This window comes from Neodiprion lecontei, chromosome 4 (assembly GCF_021901455.1).
Source record: "Neodiprion lecontei isolate iyNeoLeco1 chromosome 4, iyNeoLeco1.1, whole genome shotgun sequence".
NCBI lineage: Eukaryota > Metazoa > Arthropoda > Insecta > Hymenoptera > Diprionidae > Neodiprion > Neodiprion lecontei.
Window position 1 is genome coordinate 6,621,558 of NC_060263.1, and position 14,038 is coordinate 6,635,595.

Consider the following 14,038-nt stretch of genomic DNA (forward strand, 5'->3'; position numbering starts at 1 on the left):
ATCAGTCTTCAAGTGTCTTAATTCCGATTCTTAAGCAAATAAAGTAAACAAATGAATTGGCTAGCTGACAGCACGTGATCAAATGCCGCCAGGCTGGCAACCAGCTAGAGGAGCCCGACGTGGCATCACCGATTATTTGAAAAAAGTGTCAAAAGTACTGGACTACATGCTCAGATACAGATTACACATTTGTAATGTTGATTTATCCCTAAAATTGGACTATAGAGAGCAGTACAAAGGACTTTCAGATATACAAACCTCCTAAAATGGTTCGCGTATCCTTTTTACATCCCGATTTGGGTATCGGCGGCGCGGAGAGGTTAGTCGTTGACGCTGCATTAGCTTTAAAGAAGAAGGGTCACGAAGTGAACTTTATCACCTCACACCACGACCCTAATCACTGTTTCACTGAAACTAGGGATGGAACGATCCCAGTCATCGTCGTCGGAGAATGGCTGCCGCGAAATATTTTCGGCAAATTTTTCGCTCTTTGTGCCTACGTCAAGATGGTAGGTATCGATGAGAAATTTATTTATAGATATTATAAAATATAGTCACGATTCCAAGATGTTTCGAAAATTTTTCGACTTTACAGGTTTATGCGGCGAGCTATATGTTCTTTCTGGGTGATAGACCTGACGTAGTCTTCTGTGATTTGGTCTCTGTCTGTATTCCAGTACTTCATCTTTACATTCCTCACGTTATCTACTATTGTCATCATCCAGATCAACTTTTGTCGTCGCCTGGTAGCACGTGGAAATCGTTTTATCGGGCTCCCCTAAATTATTTAGAGGAAATAACGACAGGACAGGCAGACAAAATATTTGTTAACAGCAAATATACAGCGGCTGTATTCAAGGATACATTTAAAAGACTGAATGTCGACCCTGAAGTACTCTATCCGTCAATCAATACGGAATATTTTGACAAAACAAGACTTGTGTCTCTGGAAAGAGCCTTGGACAAAAAGTTACCAGAGGATAGCATTATATTTCTATCCATTAACCGATACGAGCGAAAGAAGAATTTGAATCTTGCTATAGAAGCTCTCGCCGAGTTAAAATCACTTGTTACAGATGAAGATTACAAGAGAGTTCACTTGATCATGGCTGGGGGATACGATAAACGTGTAGAAGAAAATGTCGATCATTATGTAGAATTGACAGGTTTAGCCGATGAATTACAAGTTACAGAAAAAATTACATTTCTTCGCTCTCCATCGGACATTAACAAAGTTTCAATTCTCAATCATTGCGACGCTCTCATATACACACCACCTAACGAACATTTCGGCATAGTCCCTCTGGAAGCAATGTATGCAAAAAAATTAGTAATTGCCAATAACTCTGGTGGCCCTACAGAGTCTATAATTGATGGGGTGACCGGTTTCCTTGTTGATTTGTCTGGAAAAGCTTTTGCTGAGAAAATGGCTATTGTTGTAAAAGATAAGACAATAGGATTAAAGTTTGGTACAGCTGGAAAAGAACGCTTCATTAAAACATTCAGCTTTACCGCATTTAGTAACCAGTTAGATCAATCAATACAGAATTTCTCAGAGAGGAAGAAATCTAATTGAAATCCTTACATTTGCTTGCTGGGATAGTTTGACTAACCGCAAAAACAGACTATTGTTATCTTAATTATTAATGGTTTTAAGAATTTCATAGGCCAGGTTTTCTATTTATTACATATTTTTAGAATCATTGTACTGATATTAATAGGTTACGAATAGATTTTATAACTCACGTGTACATTTTTTCTTACTGTTTTCCTGCCCATTGCGAATACTGACACTTATTGAAGACAGATAATTATACCGTAAAGCTTCTTTGAAACGGTGAAACAAAGAAGTTGTATACAAGTGACCGTAGTTTTGGATATTTTGTTTTTATTTGATGAAATTTATTGTAGTATTTATAACCTGAACTTGGAAAAATAAGAGAAGATAGAAAAGTATAGCCACGAATGTTGTTGTCAGATAACCTCTGAAAGATTTCAACATTTTTAGACGGACGAAAAAACATGGCCACACTTTATGTAACTCAATATATTTGTTTTATTTTCATTTATTCTTTACCTATTTTAACAAAATATTGCATATTAGCTATTATCAATATTAATTTTTGGTCTCTATCCCATACTGCTACACAGCCTTTGTAACTGGCTAATTATGAATTATTATTTTCATCATATAAAAACTACAGAGTTAAAAGGAGCAAGAAGCAAATTGTATATTCTTCATATATGTGTGTGAGTCAACGATACAATGGAATTTGTAATAATCACAGCCTGCAATAGACTGCGAATGAATATTACTCGTAATATTTTCATCTCTAGAACGTTTTATCTATATTAAGTACAGTGAAGCTGTGATTATTGCTTGCTTGAATGGATGTATTCAAACTACATTATTTCACTTGAATATCATTCGATCTACATGGTTGAGATATTTCTTGTGTGTCTGTCTCAAATTCAGCTGCTTTTGGTACCTAACTTGAGCAAACACTACACAACATACAATAGTAAGGGGAAAGTTATTGTTGTTCAATAAACGATTCAGAATTAAAAGAAGAACGAAGACATTTCCTAAAGTAAAATTAAAAATATCAGTCCCTCTACAGATTGCTCATCTGTTATCGCTTAGTAGGCACGTCCGCATCAACAGCTGTAACAAAATTATTTTTCACACATAAGGACAACATACCCTGTAAAGTTTATTTGAAATCAATTTGAATTCTTTGTGAGTGGATCTGAATTGCGCCTCAAAGTTTTCAGCCACAAATAAATAATAGACGATCAGTTTTTGCTATTCAATGACTTGAAAAAATGAGCAACCTGATTAGGTATACTTACTTTTCCCATCGCATGCAACAATTTTAACTTTGTCCACAATTGCTACCTCCTGCACCTCTCTGAATTCGACATCATTTAGCATGAAAGTCCACACATTGTCACAAAACCTATACGTGTTTAACTTGCCAGCCTAAAAAACAACGCAAATCATAAGATTATATCAATTACAGGTAAATAAATGCAGTGAAGCATCGTCATCAAATTTCAATGAACTGAGAAAAACTTCAAAAGTTATTCTAAACCAATAATGATGTATATTAGTTATCGACAATTGGATTTCAAGGCAACATGAACAAGTGCGCATTAAGTGAAAACTAGTGTAATTCGATTGAATGATTATCGAAAACTAACGGAGGTTGCGGTTTTTGTAAAAAATGTTTAACCTTGAAAGTGAGTCGCGACTTGACCCTCGTAGCGAGAGCCTGATTAATCGCCTTGTCGAATTGTAGGAGCACTTTGATCGCTAGTTGCGGTGTAATTTGGCCATACTGGAAAAGAGGAAAAGTGTTATTGCGGTAGGTGTGATTTGTCGTTTAAAAATTACCCTTCGTTCCATAACCTCTTCGGTCTGCAAAACTATCCCACAGTAAAACGATACGTTACCTGAATCAATTCGTCCAAACTTTCTTGAAGCGTATTACCCAACGTCGTATTCCTGTACAACTGATACGACATTTTAGCCGACTATCGAGGTAATTACAGCTAAGTGTTCACCGCTACTTTTGACAACAACACTTAGAGTCAATGAAAAATAATTCACACTAGATCGAGTGCCGATGACGTAAAGATTGTTAATGTCTTGAATCGATACTATCGATGACCACGTTATCGATATCAAATGCTTGATGGCGGTACGTCAGTCGACCAACATAACAATATTAGGCGGGAGTATTTGAAAATGTATTTATTTTGATACCATGCTTTTAATGAATTTAATTCGCAAGGTACTTAATCGATGATAACAGAAAAACCCCTCCCGTAGAATGACCGTTTTTCAATAATCGTTTTATCCTGCCGCTTACAAAATCTGGATAAACATCTCCCGCGGTCAAGAATACGGATTAAGTATAGGGTTAATTCTTGCGCCAACAAGCTGATAAAGCTCAATCCGATGATATTATAGATCAGAAATATAACGATGTCAGACTTAATACAAATATGCGATGATTGGCCGATTATTCTGATAAGAAATGTACTGGCTGTCGTTACGAGACGATTGGACAAGTCGCGTAGATGAAATGAAACGACGCGTTGAATTTATAGTCTGATAAGGTCAGGTCAAGAGTTGAAATCATTAATCGATAAGGAACCTCGTTTAAACGAAAGATCAGGGCAGACAGTTTACATATAATTATTACGATCATCGATGTGATTCGAATTTGAAAATAAAATCGAAGTGCCGTTTCACGTACCGTTTACCGCCCCCGAATGATGTTGGCACAACTTTTTAGAGGCTTGAACATGGAGTGGAATGGCGGTGGAGAGATGGAAGAGCGAATGTCTATTCGTGATTCCAGCAAAGCACTCAAGAAATACGGGAGCACGGCTAAGCACATGACGCGCAACGAAAACCTTGTAAAGCACGTCGTTTCGGCGAGCGATACCCTCCAGGGTATCGCGCTAAAATACGGGGTCACGGTACGTAAAGGGCTTATATTACCACTTGTCAATCACTATTTTTACCCTTTTTTATGTCACTCGCATAACAAACGCTTCTCTTTGCTTGACAGTATTTATCATTTACCTCACTTCTAGAGACTGGAACGTCGTTCTTGAATTGATGGTAAAACCACTGGTTTCTCATTCTCTAACGTACATCAATCGCTCATTGTAATCATCCTCGCTGATTTGCATTAATCGGTTGTCTTCCCACCTATCATTTGCATCCTTTGCCTATCCACTTCCAATCACTTGTCGTTAAAATATCCCAGACTGGAGTTGATTATCTCTGTGAAATTTTCCAATTCTGTTTGGAAATTTTCGTACGTTTAATCCCCGTTTGAACAGTCACATGTTTTCGATTCTGTTTATGTTTGCTTATGATAAGCTTGTTGATAATACGCAATGCTAATCGATATCCCACACAGTACACAAAATTGATTAAATAGAAACGGCTAGAAATTTCATGATGTTATTGATGATTTTATAAGCTATAAAGATGGTTTATTGCGTAAATAAATACCTGGCTGATATAAAATAGATTTTTATAATCAACTGTAAACCAACCCTTTATTTAGAAATTAAAATTCAATTGATTGGCATACATATCAATTACAGTTTTGTAAAAATATTAAAAACCTTATGCAAGGTCTGTTCCTGCGCAAGAAACTGCTGCGGCAAACCTTGTTTCTGTTTGCACTTGGCATTAAATATCTCGCTCCTTATTACAAAAGTATATACACACACGTGATTTTTGTCACATGACTGAATTGGGTTGATACTTTCTCTTTCTGTGCCTATTGTGCAATTACGTTTCATTTTCATGTACACTTTAACTTATAAACTTATTGTCTGAATAAAAAAACTTTCATCACATATTTCAATAATTATTTTTCAATTTCACGCATGGTAAATGATGTTTGGATGAAAATTGAACCTGTGTGAATGATTAAAAAAAAAAAAAAAACCCAAGGTACATTTTTGGGTACAAAAATTAAGCCGAAACCTCTTCATCTGCATATTCAATGTATTCTATTCACGCTGACACAGTTTAATTCACAGTTGACACCAGGACCTTGTATAACACTGATATGTTTTACTGCGTGTACATGACATTACTGTAATTAAGCACATTGGTTGCATGCTTCATGATATTTGTGTCAATAATTACACGCAAGCCTATTCAAGTACCACTTATTCAAACGATACATGCGTGATTACAATTGAAGGAAGAATTTTAACAATCACAGATCGAGCATTCTTAGGAATTGTCATTTGGTATATTATTATTATTACTGCACCAAAATATTCACAAAATATGTTACAAAGATAACAAAACATTTGTTAACTCTAGGCGACAAGATAAGCCTGTATACCGGTCTGTTGCGTAGACAGATTTATAATATTATGTTACCTGAAGGTTGAACAGAAAAGAAATAAAAAAAGGAATGAACCGAAGATGACAATTGATTTCACCATTAGGGTCAAGTAAATATTAATGGCGATGAATGAAATCGTTTTTAATCGATTTTTAACATGACGTTCGGTTTTGAGTAAACCATACGGCAGGTTACGTAATTTCAGTATACTTTCATTGTAAACTCTTGTAAAAATATACTTATAATTTTTCTATTTTATTCTTAGTTTATAAGCAGGTAAAATTGAGGCTTTTGTTTTTATTTCTACTCGCGTTATTCTCGAATATGTTTTCCAAGTGTGTAAATTTCATTGTTACGGCTTTCAGGTATCAGATTTAAATATTGATTTTGGTCATGTTTTTTATTTTTATTTTTTATTCTTCCAGACAGAACAGATACGGAGAGCAAACAGACTGTGGGCATCAGACAGTTTATTTCTACGTGAATATCTACTTATTCCTGTACCTGGAGATATTAACGCTTCCTTAGGAAATTATTCTATCCTGCCTTCGGGTGCTGAGAGTTCACAGGGTATCGAAAGCGTAAGTTTTCTTACTTTAGTTCAGATTCCATGTAATAATTGTTTAGAAAGAGTACACGTATTCATTTAATTTTTCAGATAACTAGTCCTTCGTCAATAACTTCTTCCATAGATGACGAAAGCTCCGTAGATGATTTCTTGGCAAAAATGGATTCATCGATAGCGAGTATGAAGAAGGAAGTTAAACGCGCGCAAGGAAATAGTGAGTAAGTTACATGCACTTTAACGCTTTTTATTATTGAATTGAATATTGCGCTTAAGTTCTGAAAATTGAATCAATAGCTTATTAGATATATTTTTACTTGCACTCTTTGACACAGTTTTGGAGAATATGCGTAAGTTCCCTAATTTATGCTCTACTGAATCAATTATCATTTGCTGTATGTTTCAACTTCCAATTTTCAACACTTACCACACGTTAATCATAACATGCAATAGAATTGATTTCGCAAACAAAAACAGTCCTTCTGACGCATTGAATTTGAATTATTTTATTAGTAGGCATTATTATTATTATTAATAATAATAATAATAATAATAATAATAATCACAAACAAACTGAGCGTACCTTTTCGGTTAACGTCCCCATAAGCAGTTAGCTTGTGCGTAGTGAGAGTGGGATGGGTTAGTAACCATCATTATGCGTCTGCAGCAATCTCAACATATCCAAAACCTTGCTTAGGTGTAGCCGGACCTATTTCGAACCTCAGCTTGTCGATATGGCGCCTAAACTAGGTACTCGTCTTACAATTTTTGCGAGCTGCACTGAGGATTTGAACTAAAGTCCTCTCATTTCACAGTTTTGCACCCTACTATGGTCCGCAATAATTTTCCTAAAACACTTTTAACGTTCTTCTATTTATTGAATTTCATATTTTTCAAATTAGACCTACAGTCTAATATCAATCGGGATTTTCTTGAAGTTATGAATTTATCAGAATAAATAGGAGACGTATCGTTTTTCTAAAATACTATACAATTTGGCATGAAATAATTTTGTACTTTCATACTTTTGTGCATGTAATAACTCTTCTCGAATTATCAATCAGTGACGAAATCAAACTATTTTTAGCATGACTTTACTAGAAAAGATGGATAAACAATTCTAATATTAATATATGAAGGGTTGAGTGCCAGAGTAGCCTAACTCACATTCTCGATAAGGCTTGTTTCAAATTGCTTAGTATAGTTGAAGTGAGTTTTATCGACAATGTGGTTTAGGCTACGCTGGCACTGAACCTTTCATATATTCATCTATTCTTATCATGATTTGATGTTTGAATGTTTCCGGAATATATCTGATACATCTGGCGTTAGTACCAGATCATGATATATGTGACATCAGAACGGAGCATGTGAAAATATCGCTATTCATTGAAATAACAGGCTCATAAGTTGCGAAACAGTATTTAAAAAATAGATATTATTTTTGTTTTGGCAAAATGTCCAGGTTTTGCCATGAGGGGGATGACACGTTCACGCAGCGGCGAAGAGCCGTTGCTAGATTACGCAACTCACACCCCATTAGTTCAACCACAAACTCATCAGCCGAACCCTCTGAGCTATTGAGGACATCTTCATCCGGCGATGTTCATAATTTGCCGTCCGCCGTTGTCATGACTCAAGGAAGAAGAGTGAAGACGTCGTTGCAAAGACTGCAGCAACAGCAGGACGAGATGTTTCAGTTGTAGCAATTACGGTCGACTTGCGCTATATGTGTAAGGACTTAGGTTTTGGGTAATGAGGTAGATATATTGGCGAAAGCAGTGCTGGATTATAAATAATTTCGCACCACACTTAATAGCTTAATATGAAAATGATGATCACATCGAGTATCTTCACGTCATGTCACGGCATGAATGACATTGAAGTACCAAACATACATTCATACGTGTATATTTATACATACACCTATATGTAATGTATATGTATGTATATTCATGTTTGCAGTGTAATTTATACACTTGACAAGATAATAAGCGTTAATTTTTTTTTTTGACATTGGTGTCCAGCACTAGAACGCTTCAGACTAGCCGTTTCTTATTGAAGAATGTTTGAATAGAGATTACGTGAGGTATAATTGTTGCAAGCAACAGGGTAAGTGAATTCCCTTTATTTTTTTAAACCAATTACGTTAGGTTATTCGTTTTTGAGTGAACCGTCGCTCGCAGAGGTTTCAATTTATTTTCTATTTATTGTTTTTGTTTCGTTTTCTGTTTATAAATATAAATTTAATATCTTACCACTGTTGAAAATTTTGTTAAAAAAATGTTAATTTTATTGAACTGATCCCAAATATCAGTTATGTACATAGTCCGATATACGTTGGCAAGTATTTTCTTACTTGCAACAATTATGCTCAAATAACGTTGACTTATTAAGGATAAAAGATAGATGAAGTATTAGTGTTGAACCTTCTGATGCCTTACATATATTGTATCCAGTCTTGAACGAATTGAAAGTTAATTTATCTTTAATTAGCTTATCATACCAACTTACCGTGCTGTTTGGTGGTAATCTACATGATATTTGCAAATTCTTGGCAACTTGTTCATTTATTATTTGAAAATAAAGAAAATCAAAAAAAGAATTAAAAAGAAGAAAGAATCTATTTAATGAATGATATTTTGCTTGGATACTGTGAATTTATGCTGTGAAGAAATTTCAAAAATAAATGTTATAATCCATATGGACACATTGTAGATTTCCAACTTCCAAGCTTCAGTAATAATAGATTATAAAATATCCATACATTATAAAGAATATATACATTTGATGCTTGGTAAAATTGTTAAGCTGAAAAATTATGCAGTTCACTATTCAATTTAACGAATTAGTAAGTTATTTTGAAGAAAAGGTAGCCACTGTTATTTTCCGCCGAATTTATTTTACTTTCTGCAAGTTTTTAAAATTAGCTTTCTTGTTTTACGCAGTAATTTGCAAGAAGAATAGATTCATTTAAGTATCAGCAGAAATGAAATAGAAACTTAATTCTGTTGAAACCAAATTGAATATAAATAATATTTACTCGAATGTTATAATTACTCAGTAACAAATACCTATTTATTTTTACTTTCCTCGCGTATGAAATATAAATATACAATATATTATTTTATATAAGTGCAAAATATCTGTAATCTTTGTATAACAAACTAGGTAAGAACTTCAAAATTTCGCAAAAAAATTATTCTTTCATCTCAGTATGTGTTTCCAATATAAACTTTAGTTTACTACGGTTTTTTTTTTTTAGAAAATGAAAACTGAGAAGCCCTTGCATAATAATGTATGGACATAGATCATTTTTGTAATGTAAATTTCTATGTTTGCACAAAAATAAACTGTTATATTATTATACATAATGATATACAAAGGTGTATATAGGTAAGTCTATATTCATAGAAAAGAAAATAATATTGTAAAGAATCATAAAAACGTGTACATGAACTATAAATTACATAGAATAATTTGTAATTACTGTACAATGTATGTATCTATGTGTATAAGTTCTGATTCAACTGGTTCTGTTTTGTTTGCTGGGCAAAGTAACATTTACCTTGCGAATAATACGCATAAACAATTACTGTAAAAAATATTAATTATAATTATGGAAAAGTTTTATAGTCAGAATTATAATTATGTTACAGAACAATTATTGGTTTTCAAAATCTTGTCCTTCGCCCGATCTCCAGGAGATTGCCTTCTGTTTATTATCAGACTTTATAAAACTTAACAAGAAGACTACTTAAATAACTGAGCATGATCTTTTGAAATTGACATCACGAGCTGTATGATTCATTAGGATTATAGCTGTGAAAATAGGTACAATATTTACACCTGTATGTAGGACAATTTCCTTAGAAAGGAGCATGCTAATGGCTTGCCAAGTTTCATAATTGAGGTGTATCGACTGCATACCAAGCAATTTTTACATAGCATTTTGCACTTACATTCTAATTGTCATATGCCAAGGATGCACGGTACACTTTTCAATTATGGTTCATTAGGACTCACCAGTGAGTTCGTCACTCTGGTTACATTCGTTATAATAAAAAATGTCCATTCTGCTTTAATCTATCGCATAAAGTGTAAAAAAAAACAAAAGAAAAAAAAAACCTTGTTACTTGGTGCAATCTTAGATATAGTCTATAAACATCGTCATAATATTATGCTATAGTATGGTATTACTGTCATCCAAATAAATATGTAAACTATATTACTATAAATGACCTAATTTGTTGGACGATACAAGTTTATATTAAATAAAATAGCAATACATGCAATTAGCTCGACATAGATTCCTTCTGCACTGACCAAAAAAGAAAGCAGAGAACGCATGTAAGCGTGAAATGATTGCCAAATTTTTATAATTTGTGGCGTTCACAAGTCTTACAATTTAGTACCTGAAATGCAACACGGCAGATATTCATACAATCGGTTTGGTCTGCAACACTGTGTACTTTAGTTGTCGCTATTATTTTAGTAAAATTTGTTATAATTAATACAGATAATCAATAAAACAAAGATTATGAAATACTATTTGTCATGTTATATCGCAGCTGTATTACATGTTGGTATTTCTATTGCATCCAACGTAAAATGTTTGTATCTATTGTAGTATCATGTATGAGAATAAGTTAATACGCAGTTGGTACGAGCTTGTTGAATTATCCATCTTACGATACCAAGTTAGTAATTAGTTTCCTACAAATGTCCATTGAGCAATCTCTGTATCTTCTGATCATTTTTCATTATCCCAGCTTTTACTTGGCGTATTTTATCCAACTGAACTTTGATATTACCTTCGATGTCTTTGAGAGTTCCTTTCATGGGTTCTATAAACTCCTCTGTTGAGCTGTCATAACAATAACAAAATTTATGCGTATTTTATATAATTATTTGGAATATTATTACTGCTTTAACAAGAGTGCGACAGTGCTGTTTAAATATTATATAATTTTTTAATACTGAGTAATTATAGGTGCGCTGATGAATGGAGATAGTTGTCGACTATTATTTACTCACATTTGCTCCTGGCGTAATTGTTCACTCAATTGATTATATTGACTTCGCCATTCATGGAGTTCCCTCTGCATCATCTCTACATCTTCCTGTTAAGCAAATACAGGTCGTTGAATGCATGCAGGTTGAAAAGACTGTATCTTTGCAAATGAATAAAATGGACGTAATTTTCTGCAGCCTTGTATGGTCTCAATCAAAATGCTATATAACTACAAAAGTAATTTTTTACCTGTAAATAATCCAAGAGTTTACCCAGTGGGTTTGTCGCTCGCGTCAAAGTTTGAATAGAACTTCGCAATTTATCAATTTCTTTTATTGCTGTTTCACGATCTCTTCTTGATCCTGCTTCCCATTCCTATAACAATATACACGTGAATTTTATTCTATGGATTTGGAAATATACTCAGATACTACTGGTCTGAGATACTGGTGCATCAGAAGATTGATTTGAGAAAGTAGCGGGGACTTGAAAACTTAGCCGGTTAAACGTGATGTTCAGTATGTGATCAGATATTCAAATATGCTCACAATCTCCACCTTCTTGGGCATAACATCGACGTTGTCCGTATTGATTAACTCTCTTTGAGTCTCCAAAATTTGAGCTACCAGATGTCCATGTTCTTCCGAAAGCTGACTTTCAGTCCTAGCTAATCCATCGATGTTTAGGGAATCCCCACTCCCACCTGTCTCCATTACAACCATATCATCAACGTCATCTTCCTCTTTTGTGTCAAAATTTTCTACGATTACATTAACAGTGCCCATTGGAGTTCTGAAATGAAAAAAAAGCACATTAGAAAAAAATACATATGTGTTAATGTCTAATTACTTTATTATCAATAACCAATGATCCTTAGGATTACGTTATATCTTCATTTAAAATGAATTCAGTTTTTGATCGCATCCTAGGAGCTGCAGGTCTAGCGCTCATTGGCCTGGCACTGGGAGGACGCAGTGAAGTTTTTGATCTCACTACTGTCGTCTCAGGAACTCTATAAGCAAACCACAGTAATAGTTTGAAAACTTTACAAACATTGTTTTCGTTTCATTACCAGATTATAAAAACACTATCGAGCTATTCATTAATATTGAACTATATACTTATTAGACTGACATTGCTGTATTTGCAGAATCGTCTGGGGGACCTGCAGGCTTTGGTGGTGGAGAACCTGGATGCTCAAACGTATACTGTTTTTGTAATTTGTTTGGTACTGTATCTGATTTCGATGATTTATGATTTGGTGACAGCAGGCTACTTGCTTCTCTTACTTTGTTCCCAGCTGAAGATTTCGGTTTCGATTCACCTTCTAAGGGAGCTGAGTTTTTTTCTGCACTTCTCTTTGTCCTACCATCAGAATGTGAGCTTCTACGAGAACCATCATCATTCGCGCTTGTTTTTCCCCTTATTTCAGCAGATTGTCTTGTTTCTGGTTCTGATATTCTATCAGGCGGTTGTTCCGTTTGGTTATTACCTTGTTGCGATTTTACTTGCTTGTCTATCGGCGAGTTGGTGTTACGCAACGAAGATTCCGTCATTTTATGAGTAGGTGAATTTGTTGAATCTGATAAAGCAGGTTTGGTTTTTGGGGAGTCTAACGTTCTTGGTGATGAAGGATCTTCCTTGGGTTGAACTGACGCTGAGCGTCTTTGTCGCCTCACCGAAGATGGCCGTTTTTCTTCCTTGGACTAAAAATAATTTAGTTATACAATCATTGGGCGACATTACAAGAGTTATGGATAATATGTTTGTCAAATGACTAAATCTTTTATAAAATCGTCATGGCGGTGTTCAAAACAATGGAAGAAAATACTTTCTTATCGATCAAAGTAAAAAAAGAAAAGGCTCTACGATACAAAAGGTAAACAAAATACGACGCTCAACCTATATCTAAAATAGATTATCTACTCTAACTCCTATATCAACATCTCTTTACCTCAGCAGAAGGAATTTCAACGATCTTTTCTTTTTTATCCCCACCCTTATTTTTTGCTTTATTCTCTTTTTCCTGTTCGTGTAGTTTTTCTCGTCTATTCTCAGCACGGGTTTTAACTTCTTTGGGTGCATTTTTGCTGGTGCTTGTAGACTTTTTCTTTTGATCAATCGGAGGCTTCTCTTTTTCCACTGGTTTTCTAGATTGTGAAGACTGTCTAGACACTGGCTTCTTAGACTCATCTTTAGCAACCAGTTTTGATTTCACTGGCCCCTTAGATCTACCATTACTATTTTTATAGTGCTCTATTGCTTCTGCGCTGCTGATCTATTGTGAAAGATAAACAATTACACAGTGATACCATTTTGAACATTGGGTTTACCATTTTACGAATAACTAGAAATTATTGTGAATACCTTTTTGTCAAGGGCTTTTCCAATCGCTTGCAGTAACTCATTGGTTCGAGTGGGTTCATGTCCAGCGATGATCTTACTGGGTCGTACCATGAGGTTATTTCCAGTAATCAACTCTGAAATGTTTAACTTATTATGTTAGCTATCTAGAATAATCAGGAAAAATATGACCATCTAGATAATTTGTGTCTTCGTTTCACTTAC

The 14,038-nt window shown here is 34.4% G+C and overlaps 4 protein-coding genes across 12 annotated transcripts in view; 2 read left to right on the forward strand and 2 right to left on the reverse strand.

Moving 5' to 3' along the window:
* On the forward strand, positions 1–2,591 carry LOC107223631 (alpha-1,3/1,6-mannosyltransferase ALG2). The gene is made up of 2 exons (XM_015663374.2): positions 1–509; positions 596–2,591. Exons 1-2 carry the CDS (start codon positions 267–269, stop codon positions 1,574–1,576), a joined length of 1,224 nt encoding a protein of 407 aa, XP_015518860.1. The 5' UTR covers positions 1–266; the 3' UTR covers positions 1,577–2,591.
* LOC107223633 (transcription initiation factor IIA subunit 2) lies at positions 2,033–3,644 on the reverse strand. Its single transcript, XM_015663376.2, has 4 exons — positions 3,457–3,644; positions 3,237–3,341; positions 2,854–2,983; positions 2,033–2,665 (listed from the first exon to the last, which is right to left on the reverse strand). Exons 1-4 carry the CDS (start codon positions 3,526–3,528, stop codon positions 2,634–2,636), a joined length of 339 nt encoding a protein of 112 aa, XP_015518862.1. The 5' UTR covers positions 3,529–3,644; the 3' UTR covers positions 2,033–2,633.
* On the forward strand, positions 3,241–11,019 carry LOC107223629 (lysM and putative peptidoglycan-binding domain-containing protein 2). Of its 5 annotated transcripts, none has more exons than XM_015663371.2 (6): positions 3,241–3,368; positions 4,305–4,491; positions 6,317–6,472; positions 6,550–6,677; positions 6,792–6,806; positions 7,922–11,019. In XM_015663371.2, the coding sequence occupies exons 2-6, from the start codon at positions 4,315–4,317 to the stop codon at positions 8,160–8,162; spliced, it is 717 nt and encodes a 238-aa protein (XP_015518857.2). In that variant the 5' UTR covers positions 3,241–3,368; positions 4,305–4,314; the 3' UTR covers positions 8,163–11,019. The 5 variants fall into 5 exon arrangements, with proteins under 5 accessions (XP_015518857.2, XP_015518854.2, XP_046592240.1 ...); XM_015663368.2 differs by having other exon boundaries at positions 6,550–6,673; XM_046736284.1 differs by lacking the exon at positions 6,792–6,806 and having other exon boundaries at positions 7,904–11,019.
* LOC107223644 (TRAF3-interacting protein 1) overlaps positions 9,726–14,038 on the reverse strand; it is a 5,703-nt gene continuing 1,390 nt past the window's right edge. For 3 of the 5 annotated variants that reach the window (XM_046736258.1, XM_015663395.2, XM_046736259.1), the window contains 8 exons: positions 13,838–13,950; positions 13,425–13,748; positions 12,605–13,176; positions 12,354–12,482; positions 12,019–12,262; positions 11,720–11,845; positions 11,494–11,579; positions 9,726–11,323 (listed from right to left, as the gene is read on the reverse strand). In XM_046736258.1, coding sequence (XP_046592214.1) covers positions 11,173–11,323; positions 11,494–11,579; positions 11,720–11,845; positions 12,019–12,262; positions 12,354–12,482; positions 12,605–13,176; positions 13,425–13,748; positions 13,838–13,950 — 1,745 coding nt within the window. In that variant the 3' untranslated portion in view covers positions 9,726–11,172. Of the gene's footprint in view, positions 11,324–11,493; positions 11,580–11,719; positions 11,846–12,018; positions 12,263–12,353; positions 12,483–12,591; positions 13,177–13,424; positions 13,749–13,837; positions 13,951–14,038 lie in introns of all 5 variants that reach the window. The other 2 variants (XM_046736257.1, XM_046736256.1) reach the window with 2 other exon arrangements.

Bases quoted from the DNA above. Each gene is read 5' to 3' on its own strand.
- LOC107223631 (XM_015663374.2), top strand. From the start codon at position 267: ATGGTTCGCGTATCCTTTTTACATCCCGATTTGGGTATCGGCGGCGCG. The intron at 510-595 runs GTAGGTATCGAT...TCGACTTTACAG, and splicing joins TTTGTGCCTACGTCAAGATG to GTTTATGCGGCGAGCTATAT.
- LOC107223629 (XM_015663372.2), top strand. From the start codon at position 4,282: ATGATGTTGGCACAACTTTTTAGAGGCTTGAACATGGAGTGGAATGGC. The intron at 4,492-6,316 runs GTACGTAAAGGG...TTATTCTTCCAG, and splicing joins CGCTAAAATACGGGGTCACG to ACAGAACAGATACGGAGAGC. The intron at 6,473-6,549 runs GTAAGTTTTCTT...TTAATTTTTCAG, and splicing joins GTTCACAGGGTATCGAAAGC to ATAACTAGTCCTTCGTCAAT.
- LOC107223633 (XM_015663376.2), bottom strand. From the start codon at position 3,528: ATGTCGTATCAGTTGTACAGGAATACGACGTTGGGTAATACGCTTCAA. The intron at 3,342-3,456 runs GTAACGTATCGT...CCTCTTTTCCAG, and splicing joins GTTTGGACGAATTGATTCAG to TATGGCCAAATTACACCGCA. The intron at 2,984-3,236 runs GTTAAACATTTT...GTTGTTTTTTAG, and splicing joins AGTCGCGACTCACTTTCAAG to GCTGGCAAGTTAAACACGTA.